This window comes from Saccopteryx bilineata, chromosome 5 (assembly GCF_036850765.1).
Source record: "Saccopteryx bilineata isolate mSacBil1 chromosome 5, mSacBil1_pri_phased_curated, whole genome shotgun sequence".
Classification (NCBI taxonomy): domain Eukaryota; kingdom Metazoa; phylum Chordata; class Mammalia; order Chiroptera; family Emballonuridae; genus Saccopteryx; species Saccopteryx bilineata.
In genome coordinates this window covers 48549973-48573274 of record NC_089494.1, presented here as the reverse complement: position 1 = coordinate 48573274, position 23302 = coordinate 48549973, and the positions used below count along the sequence as shown (strand labels likewise).

The following is a 23302-nucleotide window of genomic DNA, read 5'->3' as shown; positions in this document are numbered from 1 at the left end:
CTTATGCAGAATATCAATAAATTTTTTAATTCTCTGAATATTAAATTATTTTAATTGTAACCATGAAGCTATCTCCTTTTATGTCTCAAAATCGATGTTATTATATTTTCCTAGATTTATACAAAAATAACATTTATTAATGATGTCTCAAGTAACAATGGTATATATTTTACTAATTTTCATTTTAGTAATTTCTTGAATTTCTACTTATGAGTTCACAGTTTAAATATATAATTATGAATATTTAAATGTAATTAATATACAACTAGTTAATAATCACCTGATAAATTTCAGTAATTGTAACCCCCCCCATTCTTCATTTTTTTTTTTTGTTGTGGGTGGGTAAAATCTGAATGCTAACTTTTAGTGTTTTTTTTTATTGTTGAAATCAGCCTAGAAAATAATCTAAAGAGGTGAGAAATTGACTCTGTGGGAAAAGATCCTTGCTACTAAACAGGTCTTTATCATTCCAAACAAACTATAAAATAACAAAGTTATATGTAAGAAAAATGGAAAATGTATTTACATGCTTTTTAATTACTTGTGGAAAAAAAATACCCATGTAAATCCCCACAAAAAGCTACAATTAGCACAACCAATAAAATGGTTATTAATAGAAATGTCATTCTTTCTAGATCCTTTCAGGATGTTTCAAAAATTGAAGCTTCATTTATTTAAATGTAACACTTTTAAACTTACTCTGGAGGGAGATAGGCTAGAAAGCAAAGTGGGAATTTGATCTTTTTCATCTAATTCTTTAATTTTTAATTTCACATACTATATTGTACTGATTTTTCATAATAATAAAAGATCATGTTGTTGTTGGTTAGACTACAAGGAGAAAAGCAACTAAACCAAAAAAAAAAAAAAAGGAAAAAAAAAAGAAAAAAAAAAAGCTTGACCAGGCAGTGGTGCAGTGGATGGAGCGTCAGACTGGGATGCAGAGGACCCAGGTTTGAAACCCTGAGGTCGCCGGCTTAAGTGCAGGCTCATCTGATTTGAGCAAAGATCATCAGCTTGAGCCCAAGGTCACTGGCTTGAACCAGGGGTCACTCAGTCTGCTTTAGCCCCCTGGTCAGGGCATATATGAGAAGGCAATCAATGAACTAAAGTGCTGCACTGAAGAATTGATGCTTCTCATCTCTCTCCCTTTCTGTCTGTCCCTATCTGTCCCTCTCTGTCTCTGTCACACACATAAAAAAATAAATAAAAACAAGACAAAAAAACAACAAATATCTGAAGCCTTTTTTTTACAAACTGTTATTTTTTAACTTAACTTTGTTGCCATGACTTTATTATTACATAGATAAATACACCAAACAAAATTAAAAATATTTGGAAACTATAAAACTGCTTTACATACAAAAGGGCAACTGAGTATCCATACAACTAAACACATTTGTAGTTTCTATTCTCTGAAATATTTGGCTTGCCTTTATTCTCAGTCCTGGTAGTTTACAAGCAATAGTTCTCACTGGTTTTCCCAAATAAAGCATAACTTCAGCTTCCAAACTTTAACATATGATATAAAATCATATTTTTTTTAATTTTTAATTTTATTTATTCATTTTAGAAAAGCGGGGAGGAGAGAGAGAGAAGGGTGGGGGGAGAATCAAGAAGCATCAGCTCCCACATGTGCCCTGACCCGGCAAGCCCAGGGTTTTTTTGAACTGACAACCTCAGCCTTCCAGGGCAACACTCCATCCACTGCTCCACCACAGGTCAGGCTAAAATCATATTTTTATTTTATGTTTCCTATACTCATACTATCTTCCTTTTAAGAAAACCACTTAGAAGTGATATGAATGTCTATAATGAAACACTTAATTCATTGTCATTATGTTAACAATTTATCATGAAGTAACAAATATGTATATTAAACAAAACCAACCAAAAATTTCTCAAAATAATCACATTGCTCTTAGTGAACTCCAGAATAATTAGATTCTTTACATAGTGAGGGTCACTTTAAAAAAATGTATTAAATTTTGGGGGTGACATTGGTTAATAAAATTATACAGTTTCAGGTGTACAATTATATAATACATCATTTAGAATTGTATTGTGTGTTTACTACCCCAAGTCAAGTCTCCTTCCATCACCATCTATCCCCCTAGAGAGGATCACTTCTGAGAGAATTCTCTGGGCTGCTTCAATAATATTCATGTTGTATAATAACAACTAAGCAGCAGTTTTTAACAAGTGAATATAAAGCTAAACTAATACTAGCATAATGAAAAGTAGATAATTTAATAGAGACATTACGAAACATGACAAGATAAAACCATAACATGTAGATATTATTTTCTAATGTTTCCAAGTCCTTTCAAGACTACAGTCATATTATTTACTTGCAAGAATCTTTCTTTTGACCTGGTAATATAAATACTAGTGTAAATAATATGAATGATTTGGGTCTGGGTTATCATTACATCCTCCATATGCACATAAAGAAATTGAGCTTCAGAAAGTCATAAGTAATAGTAAAGATTGAAACAAAATAAAGCCATTTTATCAAGATTATTATTTTTTTCTTACTAAATTGTTTTTCTAATTATAAAAACAATGTCTATTTTCATAGAAAATCAATTAACTATGGTTGTGTGATCTATTTCTAGACTGTTTATTCTGCTTTGTTAACTCCTAGCTATAGCTATCCTTATACAACCATATCATTCTGCTCAATTTCAGGAGATATAATAAAACTCTTGAAATCAAATAGTATAAAATCATCCAGATTTGCTCATTTCTTCAGAATCCTTTTAGCAATTCTAGGTCCTTTTTATTGCATATCAATTTTAGAGTTGTCTTACTAATTAATTAAAAAACACAAATGGGCCCTGGCCGGTTGGCTCAGTGGTAGAGCGTCGGCCTGGCGTGCAGGAGTCCCGGGTTCAATTCCTGGCCAGGGCACACAGGAGAAGCGCCCATCTGCTTCTCCACCCCTCCCCCTCTCTTTCCTCTTTGTCTCTCTCTTCCCCTCCTGCAGCCAGGGCTCCATTGGAGCAAAGTTGACCCGGAGGATGGCTCTGTGGCCTCTGCCTCAGGCGTTAGAATGGCTCTGGTTGCAACAGAGCAAGGCCCCAGACGGGCGGAGCATCGCCCCCTGGAGGGCATGCCAGGTGGATCCCGGTTGGGCACATGCGGGAATCTGACTGCCTCCCCGTTTCCAACTTCAGAAAAATACAAAAACAACAACAACAACAAAAAAACACAAATGTTTGCTGAGAAATTATTGGTATAGGATAGCTTTCATATCCATTTCAGGGGGATTTTAATTCTGAACAACAATAACTCTTTCAACCTCTTAATGTTTTATATATGTTTATTAAAGTCTTCTTTATTTGCAAATATACTTTAGCAGTTTTACAGATTTTACTGTAAATGTTTTGCACTTATTTAAATTCATCCCTAAGAAATTTATGTTCCATTATTTTAAGTGAAATAGCCTTTTAAAAATACTTTATTTTCTACTGTTTATTGCTAGCATATATAATTCAATATACATTAAATATAAACATTAGCTATAATATATGCAATATTTTCATCACTTTTTATCCAGTGAAATTTCTAAAGTCATCTTCTAGTTCTTAAAATTTTTCATATTTTTGATGGGGTTTTCTCCAAGTAAAAAGTTATGCATCTTGATTTTCAAGCTATGTGTACCTATTTATTTTTCTTTTTTTGCCTTAAAGAACTAGTTTGGATCTCCTATGCAAGGTGTAAAAGAAGTAGTGAGTGAATATCCTTTTTCTGATTTCCAATCATAAATGAAAAGTATTCATTCTTTCATTATTTGTATGAAATTGACAGATGATTTTTAAGATACCTTTTATCAAGTTGAGGATATTTTACTATTAATTGTCATTTAATTATTTTAGTTGCTTTTTCTACATAGTTTGTTTTTTCTCCCTTAATTGGTGTACATAGAGAATAAATTTTTCTTATTTACTCAATCATACATGTCTTGCATAAACCATACTTTTTTTGTTTATATTGTCTTAAGTTTGATTTGCTATTAATTTTAGACATTTTTGTGATCATATTTATGTGAAAAATTGAGTCTTTGGTTTTCTTTCATGAATTGTCTTTAGTGTGAAATTAAGGTGATGTTGACTTTATATCACAATGGGTAAGTGTCCCCTCCTTTTTAATTTTCTGAAAAAGTTTGTATTGGATTTGTGTTATTGCTATCTTAAATGTTCTACAGAATTTACCAATAAAATCATGCAGTATTCTTTGTTGGAAGTTTTTTATTCACTAATTTATGTAATATATAGAGAGGTTTCAGCTATTCTATTTTTAAAATTATATTTTGAAAAATGGCTTTCAAGAATTCACTGATTTATTCAAGTTTTTAAAGATATTGACACTGATTTGTTAATAATCTCTTATCTTTTTAAGTTTGTAGGATCCATATCTATGCTTTTATTCTGGTATTGGTCACTTCCGTTCTTTTCTCTCTTTATCTCTATCTTTCAGATCTACCTAGAGCTTAATCGCTATTGTTGATTTAAAAAGTACATCATTCAGCTGACAATATTTTTTATATTCCAAATATTTGGGGTTTATAAGGTACTTTTCTATTATTCATTTTAATTTAACTCCCTTTTGTTAGAGAAATACTGTGTATGATTATAGTTTTAAATTTCCTTAAGAAAATTCGGTTCTGCATAAGGTCCATCATGTATGCTCAAAAAGAAGGTATATAACCTACTGCTGTTAGAAAAGAATGTTCTGTAATTGTCAATTATGTCAAGTTGTTGGATTTTGTTCAAGTTTTCTGTAGCCATACTGATTTTCTGTATGCTTGTTCTATTAATCTAAAAAGTATGTGTTGAAATATCTAACCTAAATTGAGGAATTATTTAATTTTCCTTCAAGTTCTGTCCATTTCTTCTTTGAAAATTTTCAAGTTCTGTAGTGAGGCATATATATAGACATTGAGGATTATTATGCCTTTTTGATTAATTGACCCACATTCTTTTTTTTATTAAGTGAGAACTGGGGAAGCCGAGAGGCAGACTCTGCATGAGCCACCACTGGAATCCACCCGGCAAGCCCCCTACCAGGTAATGCTCTGCCCACTTGGAGCCACTGCTCCATTGCTTGGCAACTGAGCTATTTTTAGTTCTCGAGGAGAGGCCATGGAGCCATCCTCAGCACCCGGTGCCAACTTGCCCAAACCAAGCCATGGCTGCAGGAAGGGGAGGGAAGGAGGAGTGAAAAAGCAAATGGTCGCTTTTCTTGTGTGCCCTGACCAGAATTGAACCTGGGACTTCCACACTCTGGCACACACTCTACCGCTGAGCCAACCAGCCAGGGCCCTTATTATTATTGATTAGTGCTTGCATAGTATACCTTTCCTCATCCCTTCACTCTTTATGTTTCCATGTCTTTTAAACTATCTCCTATAGTTAGTTGATTTATTTTTTATATTGTTTATATATAGCTTTTAAACAGGAATGATTACACCATTAAATAGAAATGCTATTAGCATTATGGTTCATTATGAATCCCTAGTTGTTTGCTTTTCACTTGACATCTGTTCTTTGTTATAGTCTTCCTCTTTCCTGTCTTGAGGACTGAGTACCTTAATGACATTATTTTTTTATTTGAGAGAGACAAGGAAAGAGGAAGGAGAGAGATGAGAAGCATCAATTTGCAGTTGCATCACTTTAGTTGTTCAATGATTTCTTCTCATAAGTGCCTTGGTGATGGTGGGGGGAGGAGGGACTCAAGCTGAGCCAATGACCCCTTGCTCACTGTTGATTTATTTATTGTATCTCCTTGTTTTGTTTTTTAACTGGTTGTTCTAGTGCTTGTAATATTCATCCTTAATTCATGACAGCCAACCTTTAAATGATTAATACCACTTTCACCTAGATTATCCAGAACCTTACACAGTAACTTCCTATTTTCCCTCTCTTTTCTTATGTGCTTGAGTTCCAAATGCTTTAATAGTCCTTACAGTGCAGGTCTGCTAGCAATAAATTTTCTCAGATATTGTTGATTTTGACTTTTGGTGATGGGTATACAACACAATCAACAGTTCAATGCTATAGAAATATTTATCCAAAACCTATGTACTTTTATTGATCAATGCCATCCCATTAAATTTAATTTTCCAAATAAAATATAAAAATTAAAAATTAAAAAATAAAATGTTTATTTCATCTCCATTTTAATGGTATTTTAAATAGATCTATATTGGTTATTGGCAGTTTGTTTTCTCCCTCCAGCATTTAAATGTTTCATTTTCTTCCCCTATGAATTATTTCTTGATGAGAAATTGGTGATTCTTTGATCTTTGCTTCCTTATATCTAATATATCATTTTCTAAACCCTTTTAAGGTTTACTTTTTATTCCTGATTTACAGTGATTTGATCATTTTATGCATTTGTGTGGTTTTCCTTTGTGTATGTGTGTGTGTTTAATTTGTCAAGGTTTTTGTTTTTAAAATTATAATTTTCATCAACTGTGGATAAGTTTTTGCCACTATTTGGTCACATATTTCTTCTGCCCCCTCCTCCAGGACACCAGTTACACACTGTGATGGATCGTGATATTGTGTCATGTGTTACTGAGCTATATTCTTTTTTGTTTGTTTAGCTTTCATGCCTCATTTTTAAATATATTCTATTGCTCTATCTTTACGTTTACTGATCTTTTCTTGTTTACTCTGCTCTAAATAGATCTGGTTAATTTCTTACTTTATATATTGTACATTTCAGGTTTATTATTTCCATTTACTTTTCTTTTATATATTCCATTTTCTTATTATGTTCATGTTTTCTTTTAATCCTTTAGCATATTTATAATAGCTATTTTAAAGTTTTTGTCTACTTATTTCATCACTTTGTCATATCTATGCCTGTTTGAACTGAGTGATTTTTTTTTTCCCCAGTTATGGATCAGAATTTGCTTCTTTTGAATGTTTAGTATTTAGGGGAGATTGTGAATATGTTTTAATATCATGCTGTTGGCTGCTGGATTTTATTGCCTTCGTTAAAGAATGTAGAAGTGCCTTTTGGCCCATAGTTAAATTACTTGTAGATCAGCTGGATCTTTTTAGGTTTACTTCAAGGTTTCTTACATCAAGTCCAAAGTAGTCTTTTCGGACAAATTGAGTCCTACTCCAAAATTAAATGCTAAATTTCTCTCAGTCATGTGAGAGCTCTGGAAATTGTTTCACATGGAATTCCTTGATAAAAAGAAAAGACCTTCATGGACACGGACAGCAGTGTGGTGATTGTTGCGTGGTAGGTTGGGAGGAGGTCAGAGAGGATATAGGGGGAAATAAATGGTGATGGACAGAGACTTGAGTGGGGGTGGTGAACACACAATACAGTGTACAGATGATGTGTTGTAGAATTGTGCACTTTTAACCTATATCATTTGTTAACCAGTATCACCCCAATAAATTCAATAAAAAGGAAATAGAAGTTAAAAATTCTAAAAAGCAAATACAACATCCCTGATAATTATTTTCTCAAATTCATAAAATTTCTAGAGGGATGGAGCTTTATTATTTAGTGACAAACTTGAAAGGCTTGCTAACCATATTTTTGTAATTCTTCCCTACATAAGTCCATTCTCTCCTACAGAATGTTCCTAAAAACCCAGCACCTCAGCATACCAATTTCTAATCTCCACGTCCTCTACCAGGGAGGCCACCGTGCTATGCTTAGGCTTCTCACCCTTAACTGGGATTGAAACACACCAGCTAGAACTGTGGCTGAAATGCACCAGCATGCCGTATGGAAGAGAATGGCTTATAGAAATCTGTAATGAATGGAAAATGCCTGGGCAATCATAAAAACTAAAGGTACCACAGAAGAGCACTGAACTGCCTATTCTGTCTTAGTAACATTTCTAGCACATATATGAGGAAGAAGTAGCAAAGTAAGTGCTCTGAGGTCAAAGTAAGTGCTCCGAGGTCAAAGAAATGTATTCACATCAATTCTTTTCTGTCAGCTCTGGACTATATATATCAAAGCATCTCAATAGAGTCAGAGAGGAGAAAGGTTCTCTTTTTACTTTGTTGAGATTTTCCCACAGGTCAATATCATTAAGATGTCAATACTGTTTTGCAAAAACTGTTTCTGAGAGCATTATGAGTGTGAGAATGCAGAGCTGCCTGCTTGGCAAAAGCAGGACACCTTGTGTTACTAACTAAGCATACCATCTCTGTAGTACCCTATTCTACCTAGTAGTGGAGCTAGCTATAAGAACATGCCACGGGGGACTTTGAGGTTAGAAACTGGAGAAATAAAGACAGCTCAGATTATTCCATTTTTCAGAGTTTAGAATTCAAAAAAATAAAGCTGAAATAAAAACATTCTAAATTTTGACCAGTAATTATTTAGAATTTATCTCAATGAAAAGAGATAAAACTACATACAATATTGCAATGTGTACAATTTGCAAAAATATGTGTTTTAATGAGATTAAAGCAGAATAAAGATTCAACGAAATTTAATGACAATATGATGTGCTTTCAAACCTTATTACAGAGTAACAATATGAAAAGTTCGGTTCAGTGAAGTCCACATGGATCAGCATGAATGGTATTTCTTTTCTATAGTATTCCAAGGTTTCAAAGAGAATGATTTAACTTTATACATGTATTTCTGCTCTCCAGTGCATCTCAGAATTTTCTAATTAGTAGCTCGTGACAGCCTCAAAGTGGATTCTCAGATTTATTATCTTAAATGGGGACAGCTATGAGATCACTGTATTGGTAAAGTCTAAGTCAATGTGACTAACAAAGTCTTTCCTGCCAGCTACTAGCTGCTAAATTACACTCACTTCATGGCAGATATAAAACCTTTTCTGCCAACTTCAGTATTTTTCTTCCATCTTTGTTATGGTAGAGATGATAGGACAATAAATGGGGCTTACTATATTTTATCCTGACTGATATGAAAAAAATATAAAAAGTGAACACAAATGCTGAAAATGTGAAAAAATATAAAAGAAGAAACCCTAAAAAGCTCTGTCCCCAGAAACTTACCTATTGTACATTTTTCTTTGCACTCTTCCAGACTTATAAATCGATTCTCATTTCCTTCACACCCCCCATACATAAATTCTTCACACTGTTGAGTGAGAATGTTGAAGTAAAATCTCGTCAGCATTGCTCTGCATGGGCCATTATCCGCTTTATATGCGCAAAATGGATTTACAAGTTTCAGTGGTGGTAACTCAGCATCTAGGAAGTAAAAATAAAAGCTATAACATATAATCCTTTGTCAACATTGTAGTAATGTATTTGTTTCCTTTTTATTTCCTTTTAAATATATTCTAACTTTAAGGAAAAGTACAATAAACCAGGCTGATACAGGAAACCATAAAAAGTTATTCATAGCTATCAAAAAGGTAAAGTTTATAAACCCACCAAATGAGACAGGTTTTATTAATGACTAAACTTTAATAGTTGATTAATAAAATAATTATAGAATAATTTTTCTAGACTCTTGTTATTGCTTACTTCTATACCAGCTGGCTGACATACAATTGAGTAGTAATTGTAAGGTAACTGATGTGTTGAGCTTACAAATAAGCAGAGACCTCCTTTTTAATTCAGTCATTTTTAAGGACAGTTGTTATAGACAATTCTTTGAGTGCTCCTCCCAATCCTCAATTGTATCACTTTTTACACACAAAACAACTCTTTAAAAGCAAGCGTGTATTCATATTTATATATATGTATATACCATGCTAAAGTAAACCATTCCCTAATTATGAACATTCAGGTGTTTTATCTATCTCTATATCTATCTATCTATCTATCTATCTATCTATCTATCTATCTATCTATCTATCATCTATCTACCTGTCTGTCTATGTCAGGGTAAATTCTTTTTACTTATCTTGATTATTTTTTTAACAACATTGAAACAACAATGCTTTATATGTTTTAAAATAGAATGAGTCAATTCTTTTGACCTCAAGTTATAATTTTCTCTAAATATTCAGTCACTTTGTCACAGAAAATTTCTTATATTGGAGAGGAGGGATTTGTACATACAGAAAACTCATCTAAAATTCTCAGACTTGATATTTATCAAGTCTGATAATATTAACAGAATTAATTTTAAGTAAAAAAACCTATGTATTATAAATCAATTTATTTGAATTTTGTTCTAATTGATAATACCTCTACTTTTTACTCTTAATATATTTGATAGTCCTTATCATCATCTTTTACTTTAAATTTTCTGTTAAGGAAATACTCATCCCAAGTTTAAGCTGCTATTTAGTCACTGTGCCACCAGATAGCAGCAGTGCACCACAAAAAAATGAAAGTATAGCCTAATGCTAGTAATAAGAAGCTAATATTCTGAATAAATACTATGCTTCACGTTTTCTAATGATATCATTTAATTATCACAACAAACTTCTGAGTTGGACATTATCTTCATTTTCCAAATTATAAAATAGCACTGAAAAAATTAATTGCTCAATTCATGCCCTATAATTGTTCCCCATGTAGTTTTACAGCAGACATTTCACACATTCTTGATAACTGAGTGATATTGTCATAGATCTGTGTGACTGACATTCATAAATTGGCACATAGGTAAAGCATAAAAACTTAAGTATATAATTTCCAATCAATCATTTTTTTTTCTTAAAATTCATTTTATGGAAACTAAAAAAGGTTTTCCAGTGATGAAAGTAGGTAATGATTTTATGCTATTTTCCTAAAGAAAATGTAGCATCCACTGGGTATGAGAACAAATGTCGGAGACTTTCAGGAGTTAAGATGTTACTTTATTGGCCAGTTTAACCTGTGCAGGGGTGAACTCCCGAGATGTCCGTAGACACCGTGCCCACAAGGAGCTGCAAACGGAAGCCGCACCTGGAGCTTACAGCCAGGCCCTTATATATCCTAAGTGAGCAAGCATAGACAGAAGCAGATGTGGCAGTTTAGCTATTGGCTAGGGAGGTCACACGCAGTACAGCAACAGGGGCCGGCATAGCAACAGGGGCCAGTTTTAGCTTAGTGGCAAATTTCAAACCTAAACTTCTGATAAGGGTCTCTGACCTTCTTTGTTCCCAGCCTCACAGGAGCTATATCAGCACTTACTGTTCCTTCAATAGTTACACTCTTTGCAACACTCCCTGTTCCTTCAATAGTTATACTCTTTGGCGGCCCCAGTACTCCCTGAATCTAACAGAAAACACTAAGAATTAACCTTTATTAACTATTTTATTAATCATTACCTAACTATTCATATGTACATTCACATCTTAATGTATTTTTCTTGCCCAAATCCTGAAACTATGCGCAATGAACTTGCTACCCACACTTGAATACAGTGTCCCTGACATGGGTAAGTAGACACAGTACCATGCCATTCCACTCAAGAGAGATGGAAATCCATATTGTTTTCCTTTCTTACTTTGGATAAACTTTTTTGAAAGTCAACAATCTTGTATCGACCCTGTGTCAGACACTGTGCTGTCCCAGCAGCTACAATAGTGGTAAGTATATTATGTGGCTGCAGTCTTCCTTTTCATGGACATGCGGACACTAAAGATTTACTTAGATAAATATTCAAGAAGTTCAGAGTGCTGTGCAAGTGTATAATGAGATGCTTACACTTGTCTGAAGCAGTCAGGAATACCTGAGTTGCAAAACTGAGATTTGAAGAAAGTGTTGACAGTACCAAGGATTGATCAAAGGCAATGAGACTAGAAAACATATCTAGGGCAATGTCATAGGAATTTAATACAATGCAGCCAGATAAATACAAATATGGTTTATATTTAGCGATTTTGTCATCAATTTCTTGTATTTTATGTCTCACCATCGGAGGATTATAATCTTACTCTTCCCGCCTGCTGTCCTGGGATGTTGGATGGAAGTTCATGATAACATTTGGAGACATGTAGCATCTTTGTTGGAATCTTCACTCTCCTGGGACTTGTTTGGGAACCTAGAACTTAAGGCAACTTACTAGGAATCTACATGTTGCTCCACTTTCTGACAAAAAGATTTCTGGAAGGGAGGAATATAGAGTGCTTTGACTTCTCTGTGTCAGACAAAGTCAGATGCTTTTTGCAGTTGGTATTAACAACTACACAAACAAGTTATTTATCACTTATTTGTAGGTTAGGACACTGAGAGTGAGGGTTTACATAACACGTCTAATTTTACAAAGCTATTTTGAGTTTAGGTCAGTCAGATTCTCCATCTACATCTTATAAGAAAGAGATAAACCGTCTTTCTCTAAATGCTGCCTGCTAATTTTCTCTCTACCAGTCCCAAGGAATTAAAAATAAAAAAAACAAACCAAAAACAAAAACAAAAAACTATCACCATTGTTTTTATGATTATCATTTTTTATATTTTTGAGAAGTTTATTTTATTTCATCCTCACTGCAGGTTAGACTGGTTAAAAATAGTCAACTATTGCCGTACTGACCTGTGACGGCACAGTGGGTGGGGTGCCCGGTGGAGCGCTGAGGTCACGTGGGTGGGATGCCCCTGGAGCGCTGAGGTCACATGAGCAGGGTGCCACGTGGAGCTCTGAGGTCACTGGTTCTAAACCCTGACTTGCCTAGGGGCATAGAAAAAGCAACTATGGGCCCTGGCCGGTTGGCTCAGTGGTAGAGCATTGGCCTGGCGTGTGGAAGTCCCAGGTTCGATTCCCGGCCAGGGCACACGGGAGAAGCGCCCATCTGCTTCTCCACCCGTCCCCCTCTCCTTCCTCTCTGTCTCTCTCTTCTCCTCCTGCAGCCAAGGCAGCAAAGATGGCCCCGGTGCTGGGGATGGCTGGGGCGCTGGAGATGGCTCTGTGGCCTCTGCCTCAGGCGCTAGAGTGGCTCTGGTCGCGACAGAGCGACGCCCCGGATGGGCAGAGCATCGCCCCCTGGTGGGCCTGCCGGGTGGATCCCAGTCGGGCGCATGCAGGAGTCTGTCTGACTGCCTCCCCATTTCCAGCTTCAGAAAAAAAAAAAAAGAAAGAAAAGCAACTATGAGCTGATGCTTTTTGCTCCTCTGCCCCCTCTTTCTCTCTCTCTCCATTCTCTAAAATCAATAAATAAAATATTTTAAAAAATAGTCTACGATTGACTTGTAGGAGAATAAAATCTGGTATGTTTTTCTATAAAATGAGAGTACACTATTTTAATTAAATAATGTAATTCTATAAAATGGCATGGCCTTGGCATAATGTGATAAATGGCATCTCTAAATTAAATTGATTCAGGTGTGGGATCGTGCTATCATGTGAGTAATTAAAAACAAAACAGCTCAAACTGGATAAGACTGCACAGCTAGCCAGCTAAGTGGTCTTCAAGTCTAGCTTTAAAATCAAAGTGTCTTCTTATCCGGCTGGGTTTGGTCTGGGTTTATCTAGAAATTTTAAACTTTGGTTTAATTAGTGATAGGCTAATTCTGGTTTCTTGGCTGACTGTAGAAGCAACAAATTCACGAACCTTCCGGTTAACAGTCATGCATTTTCTCAATATAACTGAATTATTGATAATACTTGGACCCATTCATCTTCCAATTCTCAAGATGAGGTTGCCTGATTTTTCACTGTGAGGAATTATTTTACTATCCATATTCTTCTCTACCCAACCTCCCAAATATTAGAACTTGAGCCACTCCTTTTTATTTTTATTTATATAAGCACAGATATATATTTGGTGGCGATTACAATACTTTTATTTTTTATTTCTGGGTAGGATGTGACTGACCCTGTTGTCTCTAGCTAGGTTTGTCTTTCACCTACTGATTAGCCGGATTCATCTAATGTGGGCCAGGGGCCTGCATGGGTGGCCCGGCTGCAAGCTGTTGGTCCAGCTGGCGCAGGTCTTTAGATCCATGAAAAGTGCCTCATTTTTTACTGCAGGCTAGAGTGATGTAGCATGTACCACTTGGTCACTTCCTTCTGCCCAGCCCTCAGATTACCAAGGTTAGGTAAGTTCCCTTCCTCTTTGTAGCAACAACAGTACCCTGTGCATGCCTCCATCACTTTATTTAAAATTTTATTTATTTTTGTTTATTAATTTTAGAGGGAGAGAAGGGGAGAGGAAGGGAGAGAGAGAGAGAGAGAGAGAGAGAGAGAATAAGACAGGAGCATAGCTCTGTCCCTCTATGTGCCCTGACTAGAGATCGCACTGGCAACCTCTCTGCTTCGGGACGATGCTCCATTTAATATATTATATTGAAATAACCTGTCTACCCTTTAGTCTCCCATGTGAAACCGAGATTCTTGGGAGCTGGGGTCAGTCGGCACTGCTTCCCTGGACCCTACCACAGTTTCAGGCACATGTATAATTCAATCATTATCCAAGGAATGTACATTGAACGAAGGCACTTGAAACAAGTGTGAAGATATGAAATAAGAATGTATTTATGAAAATATTTTGTATTTTGTAAACATACACCCAAATACAAGCTATCACTTTTTTCATAATCTTTCACTATTACGAACGACTTGAGATTTCTATCAATTTACTAATTTACCACAAAATATTACTTTAAAGAAATCTATAATAATAATCACTGTACAATCTTTTATTTGTTCTATTGTTAATATTCTATTTTTGGACACAGAGCTCTATGGGACTAGAACTGACTTCTACTGGCCAGATCTCTTGGTGCCCTGACTGATTAGATCAGGGGTCCCAAACTACAGTCCGCGGGGCCACATGCGGCCCCCTGAGGCCATTTATCTGGCCCCCACCGCACTTCCAGAAGGGGCACCTCTTTCATTGGTGGTCAGTGAGAGAAGCATAGTTCCCATTGAAATACTGGTCAGTTTGTTGATTTAAATTTACTTGTTCTTTATTTTAAATGTTATCTTTGTTCCCGGTTTTTTTACTTTAAAATAAGATATGTGCAGTGTGCATAGGGATTTGTTTATAGTTTTTTTTTATAGTCCGGCCCTCCAATGGTCTGAGGGACAGTGAACTGGCCCTCTGTGTAAAAAGTTTGGGGACCCCTGGATTAGATGGTCACATTGGACTCATCTGGGAATTTCTTATTTGAGGAATAAAGGCAAAGAGAGAATGGCTGAAACCTCAGTTATCTGTGGTTTCCTTTTCCTTCTCACTTTTCACAGCCAAAGATCACAGAGAGTTGTTCGTAGAACATATTGCTCCTCACAATTTTCTGGAGATAACTCAGTGTTTAACATTATAGCTTGAAAAAAAAAGTCTTTCTTGCTAATGTGACTTCTTTTTGTGAACTAAGGTTTTGTTTGTTTGTTTGATGCATCACATTACAGAGAAGATATAACCTAAGAGAAATGTCAGCTTGATGACAATTTTTCCTACTCAATGGAGAAAAGCGATAGCAAAATTTTGGATTAAAATGGAGAGCTTTGACTAGCTTCAAAAGAAGAATGCTTCTAACATTTTACCTGTAGTGTCTGTGTAGTCCTCATCTTCCTCAAGATCAGCATTGAGAGCAACAGAAGCACAACTAAGAAGCAGGAATACAGAAGCCCAAAAAATCTGTTTCTTCTTCATTGTATAATTATCTCTGAAATACAGAACCCAAATATTTCTAATAAATAACATGTTAATGTGGAATTGTCAATAGACTAGTAAGAATCATATGCATGCCTCCAAATATAAGTTTTTGACATCTCATGGGTATTCTTATATATCTTTGTCCACAAATTCCATGACACACAAATTCAGTTAATATATCTAATAATATTCAAATCAAGTATACAGGTCATATTTCAACCTTGAAAATACAAATTCAAATGGAAATAATTGAGAGACATGGGTAATTGCTGATCAACATGGCTAAGTATGTCTTAATATCTGTATTCATATGCAATTCTATTTGCCACATCTTTCTCAAAGCTGTTCTTTCTCAGTCAGTAATAATTATATTTTAATTTTTCCTTGCATTTTTCTATTACTTTATTAATGCCAATTTCAATTCCTTATCTGCCTTTCTCCTTGCTCTGGTCCTTCTTTAAAAAAAAAACAACAACACACATTTTCATCTTTGTCTTCTTTAAATAATATTTCTGCCCTGGCTGGATAGCTCAGTTGGTTATAGGACTGTTCCAAATCACATGGTTGCTGGTTCAATCCCTGGTCAGGGCACATATGGGAATAGATCTATGTTCATGTCTCTGTCTCTCTAAAATCAAGCAATAAAATATTTTTTAAAGTACAATATATTTCAGTGTTTATAATCAACTTCTAACTGGCTTTCTATGAAATAGCAAACAGAGCTGCTGAAAAGAGAAACAGCTAACATTCTAGCCAGCCCATTATCCCAGCTCTCCCACCTTCAGTTTGGGGAGTTCTCTGATTCAGAAGCATTTCACAGACAAGTGACATTAAGTGATAAACTAACACATTTACACTGTAAGGGAAACAGATTTCAGCAGAAGAGTGATGTTTCCTGTTTCAAAATGATTTCAAGATCCCTAGCAAAAAGTAATGAAAAAGCATATTTAATTTTTTTTAAAAGGGCCATTTCGTCTTTGGTTTCAAAGGTGAAAGGAAATATGAAATGTTCATGTAGCGTTATGGGAAGAGAAAAAGGAAGGATTATGTGCACATGTCAGCCACTGATACTGCCTCAGTCAGGAAGGAAGGAGAACTCTTACCAGCAAACATTCACAAATGCAGGAACAGATATTCCATCAAAAACAAGTTAGAGAATTCTCTGTTTAGTGTATCTTGAATATAGCTACAAGATATACCATTACGGTGTGGGTAGCATTTTATAAGTAATAAATGCCACTTTGCTCTAAGCTTTGTTAAAATCACTAATAAATGTACACCCTATTTTCTCACACTTTGGAAAAGTTAAGACACTTGATTTTTAGTGTAGCAGTGATATATACCCTCTAAGTCACACCATAAACTACTAGACTCCACAAATCTATATATGTGTATACGTCCGTGCACATAAATACTTTTTGAAGAGTCTATCAACTAAACTTCTAATCTTTGTATTATTTTTCAAAATATTTTTCAGTGACTCTTCTGGTTCCATTGGGTTCTTTGAGTTAGACAACCCGGTTACTCTTGGAGTATAAAATCGGGCGCGTTTTTCTACCCCACGACTTAGAGAGCAGGCTGAGATTGGGTGCCCACTGGAGAACATGATGAGAACTTGCGATCTAAATCCATCAAGATACTTTCTTTAAACATGGTCGTCTAGAGTATTGTCCAATTGTTAGTATTTTTAGACTTTCCTTGATTGCAAGAATCAGAAGCTAGCTAGGAGAGTTTGGGACAAAAGGTCATTAACTCATTCATTCTAGAGAAGGTGGAACAAGAGGACTGGAAAGGCAGGCTTGAAGCTTGATCTCAGGAGTGGCTGGGGTCAGGGAGCTGAATACTGTCGGGAACCGGTGGTTGCTCTTGCACTCCTTAGACCAGGGGTCCCCAAACTTTTTACACAGGGGGCCAGTTCACTGTCCCTTAGACCACTGGAGGGCCGCACTATAAAAAAAACTATGAACAAATCCCTATGCACACTGCACATATTTTATTTTAAAGTAAAAAAACAAAACAGGAACAAATACAATATTTAAAATAAAGAACAAGTAAATTTAAATCAACAAACTGACCTGTATTTCGATGGGAACTATGCTCCTCTCACTGACCACCAATGAAAGAGGTGCCCCTTCCGGAAGTGCGGCGGGGGCCGAATAAATGGCCTCAGGGGGCCGCATGCGACCCGCGGGCCGTAGTTTGGGGACCCCTGGTTTAGACAGTGACTGGGATGATTCACAGCACCTGGGTATTTTTGTTCTTGTTCTTTTGGTGTTACATCGCATCATGATGATCCGCTTGAAAATATGCTGACTTGGAAAACTACTATCCAGGTGTAACACCCAGTAGGTCAATATCTCAGCATCCATCAGTTTAAAAGTATAATTCAAATATTTTCATCCTTGTTTGACTTATATTTTCCTGCTTTCAAAGTTATTTACCACAGTTTTTTTTTTACCAACAGAATCATAATTTTTTATTCAACTTCCATTTGATTATCCCCCCTCCATGAGATAACTATAGCATCATTTGTGAAGGTACTTGCAAAAATATTATTTTGCATTTCTTCTTCTAAATTTATGTACTGTTCAATGATCCAACTGTTATCATTTATTTAAACTTTTCTAACACTGAAGCGAACCTAATGAAGTTTGTGGATAGCATGAGACTGGCAATAAATCAGTGGTCGGGCACAAGAATAATGCCAAGGATCTTAATTAGTTAAACTTGCAGTGGGTGCAATTTTGCACCTGGTTTCTTTCAAACATCTCCTTCAAAAGCCATTTATGCCCTGACCAGTTGGCTCAGCTGGAGCGTCAGCCTAGCATATGGAAGACCCAGGTTTGATTCCCAATCAGGGCACACACCAAAGCGACCATTTACTCCTCCCCCTTATATCTCTCTTTCTTCCCCTCCTGCAGCCGTGGCTCAAATTGTTCAAGCAAAGTTGGCCCAGGCACTGAGGATGGCTCAATGGCCTTGCCTCAGGTGCTAAAATAGCTCAGTTGCTGAGCAACAGAGCAGTGGCCCCAGATGGGTAGAGCATCATCTTGTATGGGGCTTGCTGGGTAGATCCTGGTTGGAGCACATGTGGGAGTCTGTCTCTGCCTCTCCACCTCTCACTTAGTAATTTTAAAAAGCCATTTGTTATGTGTGACCTATCAAGCAAGGTATATTGTGACAGTTCAGTCAAAAATGCTCTAGGCATTTATTTAAATTTATCTCCTCCAGAGAACCAGTTAGACTTGTTAATATCTTCTTCAAACATCTAAGTAAAAATAGATTTTCCATTATTTTCTTTTTAAAACCAAGAGTAATTTTGTGCCATGGTAAGTAGTTGGTCATAGTGGTTCTTGGGTTGCTTCAAAGTTTCTGGCTAAGTCCCCTTTGACTCATAATTTTTCACCAGAAGTTATGTAAGCAAGAGTATATTATATGGATGTATTATGTTAGTAACTTGGTTGTGCATAATAATATGTCAGATACTAAGGGAGATTTAATTATCTGAACAAAAGAATTTTACACTCAACCTATTGAGTTAAATAAAAACGCAATTTTAAGTGCCTAGATAAATTATCAAGATAGTTTTGTAAATATCTGACATATAGTAGTGAACAACAAATATACATTAAATTATTTAACTTGAATAAAATTCTATTTATATATTGGAAAAATAAGCAGAAAAATCCAAGCTTATACTGTCATCAACCTGTTAAATAACTTTTAGAAATAAATTTGTTTCTGAACCAGTTTTATAAAATGTATGACTTGGGCTAAATTTTTCTTAAATTCTTTTCTGATTCTAAAAATGTATGCATGTGAACATTTTACACCCTTTGCAGAATAATTTATAGTTCTGTTGTATAATTTACATTTTTTATTTACTTTAATGCTAATTTGCAGATCAATTTTTAACCTTTAGTTAAAGTATATCCAAAATGAATCATTGTGCTAGTCATACAACTAGATAAATTAATATAAGTACCGATTATTGTGCATATTAGGGATAAATTCAGTTCTGGACCAAGTGCAGTAGCCATTATAAGTGGACCTGTGAAAGAGCAGTGAAAGTAATATGCAGGAGCTGGGAGACATTTTTGGTGTATCACCATCATCACAAGGCAAGATTATTTCACCAAGGAAAGGGGGGTCCATTAAGTTATTCATAGCTCTCCTTCCAACTTGACTACCTGTCAGTCTTTTCCAAAATTACTCAGCTTTCTGAGCACTTCCTCCTGATTTGTAGCTCCATTAAAACTGCTGACTCTTGAAGAAACCATACCCATTCTAGATTTAGTACTTTGAAATTTATATTTCCTGTTGTGGGAACACTCTTCTACAAGCTATTAGAATGGCAGACTCCTCATTTTTGTCAGAACCCTTGTCAGATATCCTCTCTTCTGAAAGATCTTTGAGCACCATGTTTTTTAAAAAATCACCACCAGTTAGTTCCTCTGTCATTCTCCATCCCAGTAACCTGGCGTTTTCCCCAAAGGTTTTAAAATCTTTTCATTATTGAGTTATAGGAGGTCTTTATATATTATGAATTAGTTCTTTGACAAACACATATCATAAAGATTTTTATCTAGGTCTTTGGCTTACCTTTTTCATTTTTATATAAGTATCTTTTGATGAGCACAAATTTTTAATTTTTAATTTTGAGTTTTCAATAATTCAATAGCTATTAGTATGGCCATCATAGAGCTATACAAACATTGCCACAATCAATTTGTAGAACATTTTATTACTCATAAGGAAATACCCTACCCTTTACACATTCCTGCCTCCCACACAATTTCCCAATGTTGACATCCCTAGGAAACCATTAATTTACTTTCTGTCTCTCTATATTGCCAAATTATATACATTTCATATAAGTAGAATACTATAATATATGACCTTTTGTGTCAGGCTTCTTTCACTTGGTTTACTGTTTTCAAGGTATATCTATGCTGTAGCATATATAGTACCTCATTTCCTTTTATTGCTCAAAAGTTCTATTGTATAGATATACAAATTTATCCATTTTTTTAGTTTATGAACCAATGTACTTTTTCTATTTTCTTTTTAATATTATGAGTAATGAATAATGCTGCTATAAACATCTGTGCTAAAAATATAAGTTTTTGTGTGAACATATGTTTTTATTTCTCTTGGGATATATTCCTAGGAATCGAATTGTTAGGTCAGATGATAATTCTGTGTAATCATTTCAGGAGCTGCCAGACTGTTTTCTAAAGCAGCTGCATAATTTTACATTTCTACCAGCAATGCGTTGTTTTGTTTTTTGAATAGCACTTATTATCACTTATATATTTTCTTATATGTTTATTTTCTCTATAACTAAAGCATTTTCCATTTTCAGTGTTGACTTTTTGTATAATATTCAGAATTCTACTGTCAATACTAAAATAATTACTGAGAAGTAATACTTGATAAATAAATTAGGATAAGCTTTGTAAGCTAAAATTAGATTGCTGTGTGGACCTCTGGATATATCCATGCGTTTTATTTATTTCTACAAATCCCACCAAAATTGAGTTGATTAGAAACGAAGGTGATGGAATGGCCATCCATCCATATTTTTTTTCTAATTGTATCCTTTGTTTTGCTTATTCCACTTTTCTTGAGGTATAAAATATTTCAATTAAAAATTTGTCTAGACAAAAATTTGAAAAAAAATATAACATGAATGGAGTATGTTTCATATTTATAAAATTTTGTTTAAGTGACAGGTCTTTTCCAAATCAAAGGAGGAAGACAAGGGTAACTGCTGAAATCCAATCAAAAGAGATATCAAGAGTGTAGGAGAAATGACTAAAGAAAGGTGGGATAAGAAAATAAGTAATTAGGTAAAATAAATGTATTTGCTTTTTGGTTACCATGAAATTTCCATATAGCAACATATACCTATAGCAAAGCAAAAACCTATACTGAAAACACCAAAGATAAAGACAAAGAAAAATATACCACTAAAAATGTTATCAACCCACAAAAAGCAACAGAAAAAAAAGAAACTATAAAAACAGCTAGTAAACAATTAACAAAATGGTAATAAGCACATACCTATCAATAAATACTTTAAATGGGCTAAATGTTTCAATCAAAAGAAAAGGTGACCAAATGGATGAAAAAGCCAGTCCCATCTACAAGCTGCCTACAAAAGACTCACTTTAGATGTAAGGACACAAAGAGACTGAAAGTAAAAAACAAAAAAACGAGATTTTATGAAAAAAAAAAAAAGCTGGAGTAGCCATATTTACCATATTTCCCCATGTATAAGATGTACCCCTTTTCAAAAAATTTGGGCTCTAAAAACTGCCTGCATCTTATACAGTGGTTGTAGATTTTTTTACATGCAGTTACCGCATTTTCGCGCTTGTTTTTGCTCTCATTGTTGAAGACAATGATTTGTCATCAGACACAGATGAGGACAAGCTAATGGATGAGAGTTTTGACAGTGATGAGTTGTATGAATTTTATGATGAATAAAGCTTGAGTTCCATAACTTTATGTAATACATTTTTTTTTCAAATTCGGGCCCCCAAATTAAGGTGTGTCTTATACATGAGGACGTCTCATACATGGCGAAATATAGTATATCATACACAATAAACTTTAAAACAAAACCTGTAAAAGAAACAAAGATAGGTGTTTCATACTGACAAAGATGATATAACATTTATAAATATTTATATACCTAACAAACAAAATACGTAAAGCAGATATTAACAGACCTAAAAGGAGAAATAGGCAGATATACAAAAATAATATTGGGCTTTAATATCCTGCTTACATCAATGACTATATCATCCAAACAGAAAACCAATAAGGAAACCTCGCAATAAACGACACATTAGAACAGAGACGTTAACAGTTCATCCGCACATTCTTCTCAAGTGTACATGAAACATGGAACATTTACCAGGTCAGATCATATGTTAGGCCACAAAACATGTCTCATGTTTTATTTGCTTTTATTTAAATTTAAGAGGACTGAAATCATATCAAGCATCTTTTCCAGCTACAATAGTATGATATGAAATGAGAAATTAATTACATGAAGGAAACTGAAAAATTCACAAATAGGTAGATATTAAACAACATGCCACTGGACAAACAATGAGTCAAAGAAGAAATCAAAGATAAAAAATACATTGATTTAAATGAAAATGGAAATGGAACATCGCAAAAGCTGCAGAATATAGCAAAGGTAGTGCTAAAAGGGAAGTTCATAGCGATAAAAGCCTACATCAAGAAACAAGAAAAGTCTCAAATAAACAACTTAACTTTACACCTCAAGGAACTAGAAAAAGTGGTGGTGCAGTGGATAGAGCGTCGGACTGGGATGCGGAGGACCCAAGTTCGAGACCCCAAGGTCACTGGCTTGAGCGCAGGCTCATCTGGCTTGAGCAAAAAGCTCACCAGCTTGGACCCAAGGTCGCTGGCTCCAGAAAGGGGTTACTCGGTCTGCTGTAGGCCCGCAGTCAAGGCATATATGAGAAAGCAATCAATGAACAACTAAGGTGTCGCAACGAAAAACTGATGATTGATGCTTCTCATCTCTCTCCGTTCTTGTTTGTCTGTCCCTATCTATCTCTCTCTCTGTCCCTGTAAAAAAAAAAAAAAAAAAAAAAAAAAAAAAAAAAAAACTAGAAAAAGAAAAACAAAGCCTAAAATTAATAGAAGGAAGGAAATAACAAAGATTAGAGCAGAAATTAATGAAATAGAGATAAAAGACAATACCGAAATGAGACAAAGAGCTGGTTCTTTGAAGAGGTAAATAATATTGACAAGCCTTTA

General features: G+C 35.0%; 1 protein-coding gene across 1 annotated transcript in view; it reads right to left on the bottom strand.

The window, feature by feature from the left end:
- TFPI (tissue factor pathway inhibitor) overlaps positions 1–23302 on the bottom strand; it is a 54092-nt gene that overhangs the window by 15405 nt on the left and 15385 nt on the right. Inside the window, exons 2-3 of the mRNA XM_066280100.1 lie at positions 15388–15509; positions 9018–9215 (exon numbers count right to left, since the gene is read on the bottom strand). Coding sequence (XP_066136197.1) covers positions 9018–9215; positions 15388–15496 — 307 coding nt within the window. The 5' untranslated portion in view covers positions 15497–15509. The remainder of the gene's footprint in view (positions 1–9017; positions 9216–15387; positions 15510–23302) is intronic.